General features: G+C 41.9%; 1 protein-coding gene across 1 annotated transcript in view; it reads left to right on the forward strand.

Annotated features, from left to right (window-relative positions):
* The first annotated feature begins 4,473 nt into the window (after nucleotides 1-4,473).
* The window catches only part of pacs2 (phosphofurin acidic cluster sorting protein 2), a 104,750-nt gene continuing 91,467 nt past the window's right edge, over nucleotides 4,474-17,756 (forward strand). Inside the window, exon 1 of the mRNA XM_038285148.1 lies at nucleotides 4,474-4,915. Within this exon, the coding sequence (XP_038141076.1) occupies nucleotides 4,797-4,915 (119 nt within the window). The 5' untranslated portion in view covers nucleotides 4,474-4,796. The remainder of the gene's footprint in view (nucleotides 4,916-17,756) is intronic.

Below are 17,756 nucleotides of genomic sequence, written 5' to 3' on the forward strand. Positions count from 1 at the left end.
TAGCAAAGCATTACTTCAGCTTTGGCCAGCCTCTGCCGAGCTGGATGTGTTTTATTGAGTCTGGCAGCTTCGCTGCTCAGATGGCTTTAGGAAAGAAACTGATTACAGATTGCAAATCACAATGTTTTCTTTCAGGAAATGATTTAATGTTTTTGATTTTTTCTAAATATCTGACAAGCTGCTTTAAATTTAAGGCGAGACGGATCTGCTTTCAGTTCACCCTCAATAAAAAAAATACCTGGAATGACAGGTATCATGACATGATCAGTAAATTAGTTATTAAGAAAAAAAGTTAAAACAGTTTTCTATATTTGCAAAGTCCATTGTTATGACTGATCATATAATATAAAAAGGTTCCACATTTTGATTAAAACTATCTTTACTGTAACACTGAACCATGTTCTGCTGCGTAGTATGGAACTGGATAAAGCAAAGCTGAGGATTAATATAGTAACAGCTAATCCAACCAGGCATAGTAATCCTAAAGAGATTATTTCCATGCATAAGATTCTGAATGGCAGTTACAGTTCAATATATACCTCACCTAAAATAAGATATTTGTTTAAAAGATGTACGGTATATATATATATATATATATATATATATATATATATATATATATATATATATATATATATATATAAAAATCCTAAATCTACTGCAGTGATCATGGTCACCACAGTGTGGCAGCACTTCAATGTATCTTGGATGAGCAACATGGATGGTTTTCCAAGAGTTTCTCTGTTTATGCCATAAAAAAATGTTTAGGCAGTAAATATTTTCTGTTTTTCAAAATGGAAAGTGCTCCAACATGGAAGCACAAATCTCAAAAAATAAAAAATAGATAAAGCAAACAATTTTTTAGGGAGTAGTCTAAAGGGAAATCATCTGTGATATTTACTTCTGTATTAGGTTAGTATCTGGAGCCAATGATTCAATATGCAGGTTAAAATGAATGTACTGTATGTATGACAGGTGAATATATGATGGATCAACAGTGCCACTCAGTAAACGCCTCTCATTGACCTTCACTATCTATGTTGAAATTCTAAACGGTTTCACAGCAGTACCAATCCATGATCTAATAAGGCTGCAACGGGCATAAAATATAATGAAAGTTCCTGCAAAGTAATAACATATATCCATAAACATATTAAGTTATTTACTAAATGCATGAAATGCACAGTAAAAAAAAACTCAACGTTAACAAATGCAACTGAGTAATTACAACTATTCTGAGCGTAAACCCGCATTAGTGTTGGAGTAAATAATCAGTTTAAAATTTGTCATCCATGCAGTGTAACTTTTAATCTATATGGGCTTGATTTCCTTCCAGTCTCTGCGAGGTCTTGATTTTAACACTAATATGAGTAAAATTAACTCTGAAAATCTGCGACAGGGTGGTGACCTGTCCAGGTTGTACCCCGCCTCTCGCCCGTAGACAGCTGGAGATTGGGCACCAGCCCCCCCGTGACCCCGACAAGGATAAAGCAGGAGAAAATGGATGGATGGAACTCTGAAGATCTGACTCTGGCTATAGAGTCAAATTTACACTCATTTGGAATTGAACCAAAACCAACTATATAGGTGTTAAAGTAACACTTCTTTGTTTACTGTGTGCAGACAAATAGTGTTATCAGCTTGTATTGCTGATAATGTTTTGCATATTTACTAGACGCTGCAATGGCCATCATCATTTTCAACCTTGCAACTTAATTTTTGTTGAGTTAGATCAGACCTTACTTTCTGTTTAAGTGGCTGTAATTGGACGTAATGGAAATAATCATGATGATTGGCAGCTTAGTCGCTGATTGGGTGAAATCATGTGAGGCAATTATTGCTGACCAACTGAGGCAATGCTGCCTCCTTTGGTGTCAACCGAATTCACATGTTCTTTTCTCTCCAATTTCTATTTGAATCATCAAAATGAATATTTTTCATTAGAAAAGGGTGAACAAAGCAAGATACCAGAGAATAATATTAAAACTACTATTTTTTCAAGTAGACTTAAGGAATCACAGGGAATTATTTCTAATAGTGGATGGCCGCTGGAGCTTTCTGAGGTGAGTTTCCACCATAGGAGGCGTTTCACTAGCAGAGAAACTGTTTCGTCTCTTTTTCAAACTGATATTTTTAACCTGTATAACCATATCCTTGTCCAGGATTAAAGTTCGTCCAAACATTTGAGTGGGAAAAAATCTGAGGAAGAACGATTTTTGTTTATTTTCTAATTTGACCAAGTGCTGCTTTCGAATGTTCATCATTTCTTCTCCACTCATCCAGTCATACTGAAAAGTCAATATTTCTCTGATAAGATTCATCCAATCAAACTTTAATTTATCAATATCTCACAATCTCTGCTTGTCCAACATGCCCAATGTTTGGACAAGCATTGCATATTTACATCTATTATGCTCTGCTAAGTTCTTCAAGCGGTTGGTTAGGGAGAACCACGCAGAGTTAAAATACTTCTACTTGATTCTGTTTTTTTTTCTTCCAGCTTTTATTGTCATTACACCGTCACAAGTATAGAGCGACGAAATGAACTCTCTGCATTCAATGAGTGAATACAGTGGGCTGCCATTGTGCGCCCCCTGGGGAGCAGTCTGGGGTTAAGGTTCTTTGCTCAGGGACTCAGAGTGGCAGGCTGTGGGAGCGGGGCTCGAGCTCAGAACCTCTGGATTTAAAGAGCAGTGCCCTAACACAGAGGTCACAGATTAGTGGACCGCGGTCCGGATCCACCTGCTGGCTAAACCGGACTCAACCTCATTTAAGACATTTATAAATGACCGCATGTTGTCAGACGACAGTGTCTAACTTCACCTGTACCGCTTCTCCTGTTAATCCGGCTCCAGGCTGCGCGTGATCCAAATGAGCCAATGAGCTGTCAGTCTGGGTTGCTGCTGCTGCTACTTTTAGACACAGCAGGCAAACCTGTGGCAAGCCGGGCGATGGGAAAGAAGGAGAAGACCATGAGAAAAAGAGAGCAGAGAAAGTGTGGACTGCTGGAAGAACTGTAGTGAACTGGTGAAAGAAAAGTGAAATGGCGTGCTCAAAGATGACCCTGCACATTTAGAGGATGTTTGGCTCAACCTGCTGCTGTGAAGCAGGATTCTCCACCATGAACAGAATCAACAAGAAATCTGGATCCAGGCTCAAAATGAGCTCCTTGATATGTGCTTGAGAATGGCTTAGTCTCCGGTTAAACCCAGGTTTAAAGCCTCGCAGGGCAGCCTAAAGCCCACTGCCAACATTAAGACAGAAAAAAGAAAGAAAAGAACAAGAAAAAATTTGAGAAATATGGGAATCAGGAAATTGTCTATAAACCAAACTGAACGATTGTTGTTCTCTACTTTAAAAAAACACGTTAGATTTTCAAATGGGAAAAAAAATCTATTTTTATTTAAAAAGTCAATGTATAACATGGATGCATAAAAAAATGATTTTATTTCAGTGTTAAATACTGTTTAAAGTAACAGATTATAATTAAAAATGTCTCTGGACCTTTACTGGTGTTGATTTTCTTTATTCGGACTCCACTGATATTTAATTGGTTCCCCTGCCCTAACATGTCGGCCTGTGTCTGTCAGACCAATTCTATTCAGTTTATTTCTATAGCGCCAATTCACAACACGTGTCATATCAAGGTACTTTCCAGTTCACCAGATCATCCAGTCAGATTGATTCAAAGTTTTCTATCTAAGGAAAACCAGCTGATTGCATCGACTCATTGACTCTTCAGCAATCCCTCACACTAAGCATGCTTGTAGCGACAGTGGAGAGGAAAAACTCCCTTTGAACAGGAAGAAACCTCCAGCAGAACCAGGCTCAGTGTGAGCGGCCATCTGCTGAGGCCCACTGGGGTTCAAGGAGACAGAAGCAGACATAGAAAAAGAAGCATAGATACAAAAGGCAACTGTCAACCAGCTCCACAGGCGGCCCCGTCCAGGGAACACACAGCCAGGCAGACGAGCTCCGAGCCAGCTCCCATGTCAGAGGATGAAGAGAGCACATCCAGTTAGTCACAGTCAGAGAAACAGGACTACACTGGAAAACAGGCCAAGCTCCAACATCTAGAAACAAAGGTGTTGATGGCAGCAGCACAGCTGATGTTTCTCTCCAGGATGGAGTCACAGCCAAACAGGAACAGACCAGCAAACCCATAGTTTATCCCTTCAGTTTTGCATGAAAAATAGACTCTAAACTACCTTGATGTATCCCTTCATCCATGTACAAACAATTTAAGAACAGATCGACATACGCTTCAAAAAACACCAAAAACTAAGTAATTAAAATAAATATTTTTTTGTACACAACTAAAGGAATAAGCAGGTATTGATTATGCTGGTCTGACAGAACCCCCCCCCCTGACTGGATGCCCCTCCCTGAACTGTGCCGCCCTGGGCAGTGAGCCATACTGCCACTGATTACTCCCCTCACTGATAACTATTTATTTAAAGGACATTTATTGTGAAGTTCGCGGCAGCTTTTCTCTCCCTTCCTAACCGGGACGGTGGAGCCCAGCAGGCTGAGCGGAGGGTCCGCACCGTCCCGCCGCTGCCTCTCCTCGGCCGCAGAGGAGCAGCAGAGCCGCCTGGCTCCATGAGGACGGAGGAATGATCTCAGTGTCGGACGACCACACGCTGCTGACGTGAAGCCTGACGGCTGTTTGTTAGCGGAAACACACACGCGCCAAACACCCCCCTCCCTGTGTGTCGCGCGCGCGGAGGACCCGCGCCGCTCTGCCGCTCATTAACCGAGCAGCTCGCTGTCAGGACGGTCCCATCTCTCCCACCATGGCGGAGCGGAGCGCGCGGCTGAGTTTCCCCGGCAGCGGGGCTCTAAACCGACCGGTGCCCATGAACCTGTTTGCAACGTGGGAGATAGACGGATCCTCCCCGAACTGCATCCCGAGGTAAGGCGCTCCATGCTGGGCGTTTAAAGTTTAAAGCCCCGGTGTTTGTCACTAGTGAGCGCCGGTCCTGCTGTCTCATCCTGCCGCTGGATGCCCATGCAGGCAGGCCCTCAGCCGCTGCAGCAACCAGCGGATCCATTAGAACAAGGCGTGAATCTGTGCAGGTTTATAGGAGGGCGGGTAGCAGGTGATCACCCACTCAGTCCGTGGGAGAATCCGTGTCTGTGGGGAGATTTTCTCTTTGTTTTTGGTGGGCTTAATTATTTCCTTTAAAGGATCAAACACTTTAATCCATTTACATGATTAGAAATCAACATGCAGCAATACCTCTGAATCCTTTCATTGTCAAGTTATGCACTAGTTGTTTACAATTGCTTCTCACCTGCATTATTTTAAGCTGCGGTTTTAATGCGTGTCTCAGATTCTTTCAGATTTAGAGTAGAAAGTCTGGAAACAATAATTTATTTAAGATTTCCTTTGACACCTAATTATCCACTAAACAAGAAAAGGCACAAAACATCTGATCAGCAAAATAACAGCAAATCCTGAAGAGAAATGAGAAAGATGGTGCTTAGATCTGCATGTCATCCATGAATGGGTCGCATGTCCTAAAGATGATTCTCATGCTTATTGTGATTGTTTTTGTTTAGATCAATTTTCTCTTAAGACGTTTATTGGGGAAAAAAGAAGCTTTGCAAAAGATCATTTTAATTTCTTTCTAAAGTATTCCTCATAAAGTTTTTGATTAATCACCAACATTACATTACATTACAATCTTGTTGTTATGTTTGATCTTTTTTATGATTCGCCTGCAGAGAAAAATACTATAAACTGTTGGAACTATCCAGGAATATTGAGAAGAACATAAATAATTCGTATAACGATGTGTTTATTGCATTAAATTGTCGTTGATGCCAGAACTTAACATTGCTTTAAATAACCTTTCAGTCAGAAGTGCTGTTCACATGATTAAACTCCTTTAGTCTTAACATCTGAAGCAAAACCTTATTAGAGGAGGTCAGACTGACTTCGGTTGGCAGCTGTCAACCACTGCAGGAAGAAAAAAAAAGCTTTAATTAATGTGGGAATTGGGGTGTTTACATTTTTTTAAGTGATGTCTCTCTCTTCTTAGCCTCCCTTCTTTCCTATTAGTTTAATGCCTTTAATGAAAACTACATGGCATGGCTTTTAGCTGCAATAAGACTAATTCATTTCCAGGAACAGCATGGCTGTGATATTATTCAGCAGAGTGGATGAGTAGATAAAATGCCTCAGTAACTAAAGAGACACGTTCGGTCCTCAGTGACCTGTCAGCAACACGCAGCGGCTTAGTTTGGCTCAGACTCTTATTTTGTGCATCATGTGGTTTGGTTAGACACAAACGCTAAGAGGTTGTTTATTTTTTAAGGCTGCAGCCTTCTATTGAGTGCTGTGTGTCAGAGCGCACAACCTCAGCTCGTTAAACCATTGACACCACGACTGTCTGATACTTTGAGGAAGCTTCACTAGGTCAGACAAACTGATTGAAAGGCTGTTTTCTGCAAATCCGTAGGAAGTGGGAGTTTGGTTATATCCAGGGTGGTGGATACTTTTAAATTTTTTATTTTATTTTGTAACCATGCACAAGCCTCAATGCATGATTAACATTTTTAGGTTTGCTATTTTTTTCAAATCTGGCAGATACTATATTTGCTTTCAGCTCCCTCTGAGTGATTACTCAGAATTACAGCTTCAGCTCATCTAGATCTCTCCCAGCCTTGTTCATTCTGGGACTGAACCCTCACTCTACTTTATGAAGCAGCTAAAATAACAGAGACTGATTGCCACTGATGCTCAGAACTCTGATAGGCTCATTCCAATATGCTTTAATTGTCACCTTCTAGTTCTAGGGTCAATCTAGGAAGCAAACATCTACCTGATTTTTCTCCACCCCGTGTTCAGCTCCATCTATCTCCATCTTAACTCCATCCCTGCAGAAGAAAAAGCATCCCCCGCAGCATGATGCCTCCAATACTGTATTTCATTGTGACATTGTTCTGTTCAGGTTCAGTGGTCGTTTCCAAAACACACATTGTTTTGCATGTAAAGTTTAAAATTGGCGTCATGTGACCAGGACTGTTTTTCTACGTTTGTCGTCTTCTTTGTATGGTTTGCAGCGGACATTGATGGATTTGTTCTGGTTTTCGTTCTAACAATAACTTGCTTCTTGCATCTCTTTGTGCATTTGACTAATAATCAGATTCCCCTGATCTGAGCGGCCGTTGGTCCCTGCAGCTCCTCCAAAGACATCTTGGGCTGCTTTTTAGATCAACGCTCACTTTTCCTGGGCTGTTACTTTCGGTGGATCATCTATTAATAGCCTCACATTTTGATGTTAAAAAAGTTTTGAAATCTTTTTTATAAGTTCCCTGCTTCTATGTATAAAAAGGAAACCTTTTTTTTCCGCAGCTTTATCTTTGCTTGTTTGACTTTAACTCAACGTCCTTGATTCAAATTAGACAGAATCTGTGAAAGTCAAAGTATTTCTCCTACAATCCTTTCCATGAACAGCTTTGATTTCACTTTCACTACAAATGATGCGACTGGATTCCAGATGTCACTTTAACCACAAAGGCTGTTTATGTTAGGGGTGTTCTCATAGTACAAAAATGTTTTAAAGGGGTTTATTTTTATCGTTAGAATATCTGGTAAGGTGTTTCCTTATGTGTTGCATAAAAAAAAAGGACAATATGACCTGAGCTTCAGTTACGTGTGAAGATTACAGTATGAAAAAAGTTCAAGGGGATAAAAAACATTTGCGCAGCACGGCTGCAGTGACCAGAACAGGATTTGCATGATTGTTTCTCTATCATTAGTGAAGTCACATTAATTTGGATCAGGGAGCTTTCATTTGGATGATTACAGCTTTTAATGGAACAAAACGTGTTAAAAATATCTCCAGGGCATGGAAATGATGGCTCAGTGTGCTTTTTGATCAGTCTTCTGCAGCTTCGCCAATATCAGTGTATATTTCCAAAGTGATAAGACTTTCATGGGGAATTTACCAGCACTTTATAAAGTCTAACTAAACCGTTCTGCTGCAATAATGAGAAGTTAAACGGATCCTTGTGTCGCAAACAAGCGGTGTGTCCTAATTCAATTCAGTTTATTTATATAGCGCCAAATTCACAACACATGTCATCTCAAGGCACTTTACAGTTAACCCTCCTCTGATATCTGTTTACATAGCAGTGGTTATTTACCACTCCAGCAGAATCTGGTGAGTCATGTGGAAGCCGGCTCCTCACCTGATGCAGTCTGATTTTTTTATTTTTGCTGTGGCGTTTAGGTCCCAGATGCTTGTTAGGGTGGGAGGCTGAGAGATGTGCTGCCTCTGCACAGATCTCACATTTCCCAGAGTCATTCTGGGACACGTGCCTTCACACTCAGAGGAGCTTCAGAATCACCTACCTTTGCCAAGGGAGGGGGTCTTTATCTACCTCGGCGTTTTGGGGATGAAGAGCTTTTGTTCTCATGCAGGTTTTGGAAGGTAGAACCAGATGTTTCTAACATCTCTGGTCTGCCTTTGAGGAGAAAGAGTTGTCAGCGGTCTTCCTAAGTGTCTGTCAGACATTCTGAGGGTGGAGGTGAAGGATGTTGTTAAATTGCATCACCTCTTCTGCAGAAACATCTAAATGAGCATTAGGTTTTATGTCCAGGGCTATTTCAGTAAGTTCACATCATTGCAGATAGACGTTTCTACGGCGGGTCCGTCAGACCTCCCTCCTGCTTATGCAATCAGACTCTCTTTCCAGTTTGCCCACTGGTTCTTCTGCTCTTAAGACCTGAGGGAAACGAGGCGAGCTTCATAATAGCGCCTCTGAAGTGGGCATCAGCAGCTTTTTTTTTCTACCATCAGCCCACAGGCGGGAGGCTAAGTGCTGCCAGATACGGGGCCAATTTCAGAGACAGAGCCGGATTTAACGGGCCCTCGGGTGGCAGCTGGAATCCGTAGGCTGTCATATTTGGGCCCGTTGGAGGCGAGAGTGCTGAGATGTCGCTTTGAGCTGCGGCGAGACACTTGGTCTTTTGTGCCCCGGCCTGCTGGGTCGTCACACTGCGGGAATTTAGAGTAGGATGGACGATGGGCTGTGAAATGTCCCATTGTTTAATGTTCCCTTTGTGGCTTTTGTTGTCCTTAAGTCATGCCTCCTCTGTACCAATGTTTCAAAGTTTGCTTTATTTTATTGTGTTTCATTGTGCCTTGTAGACGTATTTATAAATCTTAAAGACATTTTATCCTGTTTAAACTAGAAACCTATTTACTTATACATTCTTGTTTTTTGTAAGTTTTAGCCCTCTATGGACTAGCAAACAGTGTTAATTTTTTCATTGGCATCTTGGCAACTTGATAAGATGCAGGTGAGGAAGTTTTCTGTATACAGTACATTTCATCACTGATCATTGATTTGGTCCTAGCTAAGGTGCTCTGTTGGAAGTCTTGCACCCTAAATCCAAAATGTATTTTTTACTGCTCCAATATTGTAAAATAACAGAATAAAACCTTAGCTGCTCTTGTTTTTTTCCCCCAGGGACACAGACAGATTTTCCATTTTCCTTTAATTGATCTTCTAGAAACTCTGCCAAAGGTGCAATCTGGAGATGTTCGCGCCTCCCCTCTATAGGATGTCCTGCTTTTTGTTGAATTCTTCTTTTTTCAGGATTTTTTGCATTATCCTAAGTGACTAAACCATGCTGCTTCTTGAACGCCACATTTTCCTGAGTGTCACTGAAGGTCCAGATATGTTGCCGCCACCTTATCCTTTTTGATAAACCTGAGAGCTTTTCAAACCCTACAGCAAACATCCTCATAACTGTGATGACTAAGTCTGTATGCAGATGTTTTTCTGCAGAGTATCTCCCATCAGGTTGTTTGAAAGTTAAATCAGGGCGCGTTGTGTAAGATATCCTCAATCTGATTGTTTCTGCTGCTGCCGGGTTTGGAGGACAGGCCGGGCAGGATGGGAAAGGACAATCATCGTCTCACTGAACACACACAGCAAACATTTGAGATGCTTTGTGGCTCTGCGGTCCGATCAATTTTGCCTCATGCTGACCTCCCTCATGCCTTAGTACCTCATACATGCCTTTCTGCCGGTCCCATTGTCTCCTTTGTGGCGCTCTCCTATTATTTCCCTTTGGACTGTATTGGTTTCAGCCTCTGGAATAGGAACACAAGAGCATGACAAAGACCACTGTATGATTGGTGGTGTATGCTCTTTGTGTGTTCACAATAAATTAAGCTGGTGTATTTAACCTGAAAGAGTCCGTGACACCACGGTATAAAAAATCAAGCCAAAAATGGATTAATAAGACAAAAACAGAAAACTCCTAAGATATTTTGCAATGCATTTTTTCATATCCAAGTGTTGAGACAACCTTGACAGATTGTTTTAAATGTTGATCTAAAGAGCAAAATGTTCCGATCTGCAGCTATTTTAGCCCAAACAAACTCAAAGTGAAACAAAGCAGGTTAAAGACCGACCAACTGAACCCAGTATGTGATAACAATGCCTTCCAATAGCATCAGTACTCTGATTCAACCTCTCACATTTCAGTTTCAGTGTGTTAAAGAAATGCTGGGTAGGTATTCATCCAGAAAATGTGCTGTAACTTGGTCAAATGAGGGAATGACAGCTGCACATTTGTATCCTATACATCTAATATCTCACAAGAAGAAACCCAACTAAACAGAAATGAGTTCTAGTGGTTAGATGATATAGCACTGTAGCACTGGGTGGTTTTCTGAAAACTGAGGAAGCCTAATAAATTAACAACATTTATGATATGATTTAAAGGAAATGTTAATAAAGGTCTTTAGATAATCTTTGTGTTTCAGACATTAACCCAAATGCAGGTGGTCGAAACAAGCACCAGGTTGTCCTGTTTCACCTGGTTGGCTGCTTAAGTTAATGTAATGTCTGGACAGAACCTGGGTTCTTGATTATTTAGCAGACACAAGTAGTAAGTGTTGAAAGATTTTATTTTAAAATAAACTGGTGTTAGAGGACCAAGAACTGAAAGGAACTGAAATAACAGAGTTAGTGGCCGAGTACAACTTAGTGGTGTTGAAGGTGAACTGAATCAAAGCCACCGACCCTCTGAGAAGCTGGGAGGTAGTGTCTGATGAGTGATCCCAGTGGCTCCTTTATGAATCACTAAATGACTGATTCAAATATTGAAGGGGGTCCACGGGGCTGATTCCATCTAGATGGAAATCCAGGCAAGAGATTCTGTAACAGGAGGCCCAGTAAATGCACAGAGGGAAAGAGGCAGATCTCAGGTCCAGGCTTAAGTCATATAAAATTTGATAGAACAATTGAGCCAGAGGTAGAAACAAGCAGACTTGGTTGAGAAGCATGGCAGGAAGTTGATGTCCAGAGGTCGGATGCCAACAGGGGTATCAGACAGGGGCAAAGCAAGCAGGAGAAAACAGGAACGAGACAGGTTGAGTTTAGATGATCAAAACAAGAATTGGTGGAAGGAGTATTCATTGGAATGACTTTCAAGAATCTGGCGGTTGCCCACTGAGAGAGCCAGGAAAATATAATGCTTCTCACCGGTGAAGCAACTCCTAGTAATTGGAGCTACCGCAGGTGTAACCACTCGGACCTGATTGGCAGTCTTCAAAAGCAGAAACAAGCATGAAATATTATAGTTAATAACCAAGAGCATCTTCATGCAAAGTGTATAATACATTATACATAACTGCTTTCACTATTTACATGTTTTTTAATCTTTTACTACAAAACGTTTGCACATAAATCAAGTAGATCTATCAGGATAAAGGTTCAGTGTCATTTCAAAGAATTTAAACTTTATTCATGTCGGTTGTAAAATATGAATGAAAACTGGAGTTACACTTTGTTTCACGTTCAAAATAAAAAGGAATAGATAATTTACTGTAGGGTAAATCCTGGTTATGAATTCTTTCTAACAAGTCAAAGACAATAAGATAAAAGCGAGAATCCAGTGTTAATTATAACAGTTAACATTTTATATACACTATATTGCCAAAAGTATTTGCTCACCCATCCAAATTATTGGAATCAGGTGTTCCAATCACTTCCATGGCCACAGGTGTATAAATTCAAGCACCTAGGCATGCAGACTGTTTTTACAAACATTTGTGAAAGAATGGGTCACTCTCAGGAGCTCAGTGAATTCCAGCGTGGAACTGTGATAGGATGCCACCTGTGCAACAAATCCAGTCGTGAAATTTCCTCGCTCCTAAATATTCCACAGTCAACTGTCAGCTGTATTATAAGAAAATGGAAGTGTTTGGGAACAACAGCAACTCAGCCACGAAGTGGTAGGCCACGTAAACTGACGGAGCGGGGTCAGCGGATGCTGACGCGCATAGTGCGAAGAGGTCGCCAACTTTCTGCAGAGTCAATCACTACAGACCTCCAAACTTCATGTGGCCTTCAGATTAGCTCAAGAACAGTGCGCAGAGAGCTTCACGGAATGGGTTTCCATGGTCGAGCAGCTGCATCCAAGCCATACATCACCAAGTGCAATGCAAAGCGTCGGATGCGGTGGTGTAAAGCACGCCGCCACTGGACTCTAGAGCAGTGGAGACGCGTTCTCTGGAGTGACGAATCGCGCTTCTCCATCTGGCAATCTGATGGACGGGTCTGGGTTTGGCGGTTGCCAGGAGAACGGTACTTGTCTGACTGCATTGTGCCAAGTGTAAAGTTTGTTGGAGGGGGGATTATGGTGTGGGGTTGTTTTTCAGGAGCTGGGCTTGGCCCCTTAGTTCCAGTGAAAGGAACTCTGAATGCTTCAGCATCCCAAGACATTTTGGACAATTCCATGCTCCCAACTTTGTGGGAACAGTTTGGAGCTGGCCCCTTCCTCTTCCAACATGACTGTGCACCAGTGCACAAAGCAAGGTCCATAAAGACATGGATGACAGAGTCTGGTGTGGATGAACTTGACTGGCCTGCACAGAGTCCTGACCTCAACCCGATAGAACACCTTTGGGATGAATTAGAGCGGAGACTGAGAGCCAGGCCTTCTCGTCCAACATCAGTGTGCAACCTCACAAATGCGCTTCTGGAAGAATGGTCAAAAATTCCCATAAACACACTCCTAAACCTTGTGGACAGCCTTCCCAGAAGAGTTGAAGCTGTTCTAGCTGCAAAGGGTGGACCGACGTCATATTGAACCCTATGGATTAGGAACGGGATGTCACTTAAGCTCATATGTGAGTCAAGGCAGGTGAGCAAATACTTTTGGCAATATAGTGTATATATCTTAATTTTTGAGATATCTAAATATAAATACCTCAATAACAGTTTAGTTGATACTATAATATTATAGCACTTTATTATGGTGTATTTATTGATTGAAAAAAAGTTTTAAGATTTTCACTCACCATCAGCAATCATGGACAATCTAGCTAAAGATGATATTCCACTTTCAATCATTTGCTGATTTCTGAGGTTTTTAATGGTTTCTACAAATGATCACCTACAAATATGAGGTGCCCCCAGGGACATAAATCAGAATTAACTTGCATATATACATATTAAATTACACTCTTCCATATAATATACTGAAAACCTCACACAAACACTAGTAAAAAGCTCTCACATAAACTAGTGAAAACATTTACCTCTTATATAATCTACTCAAAAGCTCTCATACAAAGTAGTGAGAACTGTTCATATAAACTGGTGAAAAGCTTTAGCTTTCATACACACTACTAGAAAGCTTTCATATACACTACTAAAACGCTCTCATATACACTATTAGAAAGCTCTCATATACACTATTAGAAAGCTCTCATATATACTACTAGAAAGCTCTCATATACACTATTAGAACGCTCTCATATACACTACTAGAACGCTCTCATATACACTACTAGAACGCTCTCATATACACTATTAGAAAGCTCTCATATACACTACTAGAAAGCTCTCATATACACTATTAGAAAGCTCTCATATACACTATTAGAACGCTCTCATATACACTACTAGAACGCTCTCATATACACTACTAGAGCGCTCTCATATACACTATTAGAAAGCTCTCATATACACTACTAGAACGCTCTCATATACACTACTAGAACGCTCTCATATACACTACTAGAGCGCTCTCATATACACTATTAGAAAGCTCTCATATACACTATTAGAACGCTCTCATATACACTACTAGAAAGCTCTATTATACACTATTAGAACGCTCTCATATACACTATTAGAAAGCTCTCATATACACTATTAGAAAGCTCTCATATACACTATTAGAACGCTCTCATATACACTACTAGAAAGCTCTCATATACACTATTAGAACGCTCTCATACTAATACTACGGGAATACTAATACTAATACTACGGGAATACATACGGGAATACTAATACTAAATATTTATGGATTCATATGCCGGCAAAAATACAAAAGGCATCATCGGCAAATGTTACAGAAATCTAACATTTATGAACAGGAACTCAACTGATTATATCAGACAACGATGGGAAAAGGAAGCAGAAGTACTAATTTCTCCTGAGGCTTGGATGCAGGTCTGGAGGAACGCTCTGTCCACCACAAATTCTTTAACATGGCGCGATTTCTGCTGGAAAAATCTAATCAGATTTTTTATTACACCAAAGCAGAGATCGAGGCTGGGTGGTTCACAGTCCGCTTGCTAGAGGGGATGCGGTGTGGTCTCAGCAGGTTACTTCCATGTGTTTTGGGATTGTTCGGAGTTGAGGACCTTCTGGGAGGACGTTAACCGATTAATCTATGAAATTATGTGTATTTCCTTGGTTTTGTCGTTTCCTGCTATGTACCTTGGAATACTTCCTGGGGGACTTAATAATGAGGATATATACTTGTTGAAGATATTTATAGTTGCAAGCAAGAAAGCGATTACTAAATGTTGGCTCCAGCCCAGACCCCCTAACCTGAAGCTTCTAATAAATATTATAAAAATGATCCATGATATGGAAATATTGACTTTTACAATACGACTCAAGAAGGAGAAAGGAGAGAGACTTTGGGAAAGATGGGATTATTTTATTGCCAAAGGTGTGTAACAGTTAACTTGTGTGAATCCACAGTACTTGGACAGACACCTGAGAGTTTTTTTTTCTATCTATGTTAGGAGAAGATATACAATGTGATATCTGTAGAACTGTAATGCTCATCAGCAAGACTACCTGCTGTTTGCCCTCGCCCTCTTTCTTGATTGTGTGTGCTTGTATGTTTAAAAATAAATAAAAATAAAGTTTAAAAAAAATAAAGAAATATGACAGTTTGTTGTCACACTCAAAAACTCGAACAAAGGTCACTGGTTTAAACATTAAAAAAGCATTAAAAAGTCATTTCCTAGAGCCCCGTGCTGGCTCAGGTATGATGAGTGTGACAACAAAAAATAATTTCTCCTACATTACATTCAGATTTTCAAAAATGTCTGCATTGTCTATGTGGGACAAAACGTTCACGTTTAGCACCTTTTTCCAGTTGTTCCCCATGTAGGATTGGGGCGACGGCAATCATTTGTGCTGCATTTCATTTAGAATTATCAACATAGAGGCGGCTAACATCAGATCCCTTAGCCAATATGGTAACACTGTACAATAACTATAATAATCATAGTTTATAAATGGTAAAGAGACCATTTATTGATGCATATAGCTTATTAATGTTTGATAATCATGTATAAACTCCTTCAAACCATTTATAAAAGCTCATAGATCATATAACTCTGTCACGTTAGTCTATCACCAACCCTAACCTAACATCAGTTGGCTTGTTGCCTAAACCTAAAGCCGGGCTTACACTGTTCGATTTTTGCCCTTTTCAGGACGATTTTCCAGTCGTGCGAGAATTTTTTAATTGGGCCGACTTTCGGCCTTATCGTGCGTCATGTAGTGTACAGGGGGTAACTAGTGATGAGCCTCTAACGACTACCTCCCAACCAGGAATCGTGAGGTCAGGAGAAACAGGGTCGTGGGCAAATCGTTCAGTGGACAAACAAGGATTCTTCTTCTTATTCCTCTCAGAGGAAAAACCCAGCAGCATGGCGGGGGTGCAATGAGTGAAATGGAGTTCTTTCTGTCAAACTGACAGACCGTAGTAGCCACGTTAGCTCAGCCATGTCTTTGTCCAAATACGTCGTCTCCTTTTCTTTTTAGGGCTTTCAGCACTAAATTGCCCAAATATCCAAGGCAGCGCGTTTCACTCTAGTGAGCTTCAGATTCCTCTTCTACTGGTTTGGCTTCCAGATAGACGAGTCTAAGTAGCGCCACCTCACTGCGGAGCTGAATGTGTCCTGGTTTTTAGACGTGTGATCAGTTAGATCGCATCAGAGCGTCGGGTCGCACAGCGTGTGTCATGATGGGTTTACTGAGAGGCCCAAAATGCAGAACACAATGGACTCAGGGGTAAGGTTAACAAGTTTATTGTTACACAAGCACGTAGTAAATGTACAGTTTGCTGGTTCGGGCCTGGGGACTGGTTCACTGGAGTCTTGAGATGCGTAGAAGAGACTTTGGGAGAGGAACTGTTGGGTCCGGAGATGGTTTGGTTCAGCAGAGTCCGATAACTGTTTCAGCGTCTTACTTCTAGTGAGGGTGTTGACCTTGGTTTGAGTTTCCAGCTCTAAATCCAGAGCTGCTTTGAAATCCAGAAGAGAGTCTTCAGGTTTGGCTCAGAGGGCAGGCTCGGCAGGTTAAGCTCTTCCAGAGCTTCACAGGAGAAAAACAGGTAACCTAGAAGCAGAGACAAAAGGTTAGAATCCAAACTGGACTCAGAGATAGCAAAGTTCTCAGGAGGTTCTAGGCTTAGGTGCTAACCAAACTGATTAAACACTGCGGCGTCGAGGCAAGGTCTGAAGACAGCTTAAATACTGTGGTCCTCCTGATGAGATGATCAGTCACAGGTGTGCAGGCAGCTCAGCTCAGGAGGATCCACGGCGGACTCTGCTGGAGGAAGGTGGAACTTCTCCAGCTTCCAACAGTACCCCCCCCTCAACAACCGCCTCTTGGCGGTGCGGAAGAGGTAGATGGGAGGGAGCGCTCATACTCCTCGATCAGGGAAGGGTCGAGGATGTAGGAACCAGGAACCCACTGGCGGTCCTCCGGACCGTAGCCCTCCCAATCGACGAGGTACTGCCAGCCGCGACCTCGCCGACGGGAGTCCACGATCCGGCGGACGGTGAAGGCAGGATGTCCATCGACTTCCAGGGCGGGTGGAGTCGGATGGAGGGCAAAGAGGACTCGAGATGGCAGGTTTTACTTGGGAGACGTGGAACGTGGGATGGATGCGTAGGGTCGGAGGAAGTTGCAAACGTATGGCAGATGGATTGATTACCTGGACAATCTTGTATGGACCGATGAACTTGGGCGAGAGTTTACGTGACATTCCCTTGAGGGGAATGTCCCGTGTGGACAGCCATACTTCCTGTCCGACCGAGTACTCAGGGGCAGGACGTCTCTTGGTGTCGGCGAATCTTTTGGTCGTCTCAGAGGAACGGTTGAGAGAGGTGATGGTATCCCTCCAGATGCGCTGGCAACGGCGGATGTGCTGATTGACGGATTGGACCGATATCTCTCTCTCGTCTGCGGGGAAAAGAGGAGGTTGATAGCCGAGACTGACCTGAAAAGGCGATTGACCGGTGGAAGCTGATTTGAGAGAGTTATGGGCGTATTCGATCCAGGTGATGTACTGACTCCAATCGGTGGGGTTATTGGAAGTTAGGCATCTGAGGGTTGACTCGAGGTGTTGGTTCATCCTCTCGGTTTGGCCGTTGGACTGCGGGTGATAGCCAGAGGTTAGT

Source organism: Cyprinodon tularosa, unplaced genomic scaffold (assembly GCF_016077235.1).
Source record: "Cyprinodon tularosa strain WSP-4 unplaced genomic scaffold, ASM1607723v1 ctg207, whole genome shotgun sequence".
Classification (NCBI taxonomy): domain Eukaryota; kingdom Metazoa; phylum Chordata; class Actinopteri; order Cyprinodontiformes; family Cyprinodontidae; genus Cyprinodon; species Cyprinodon tularosa.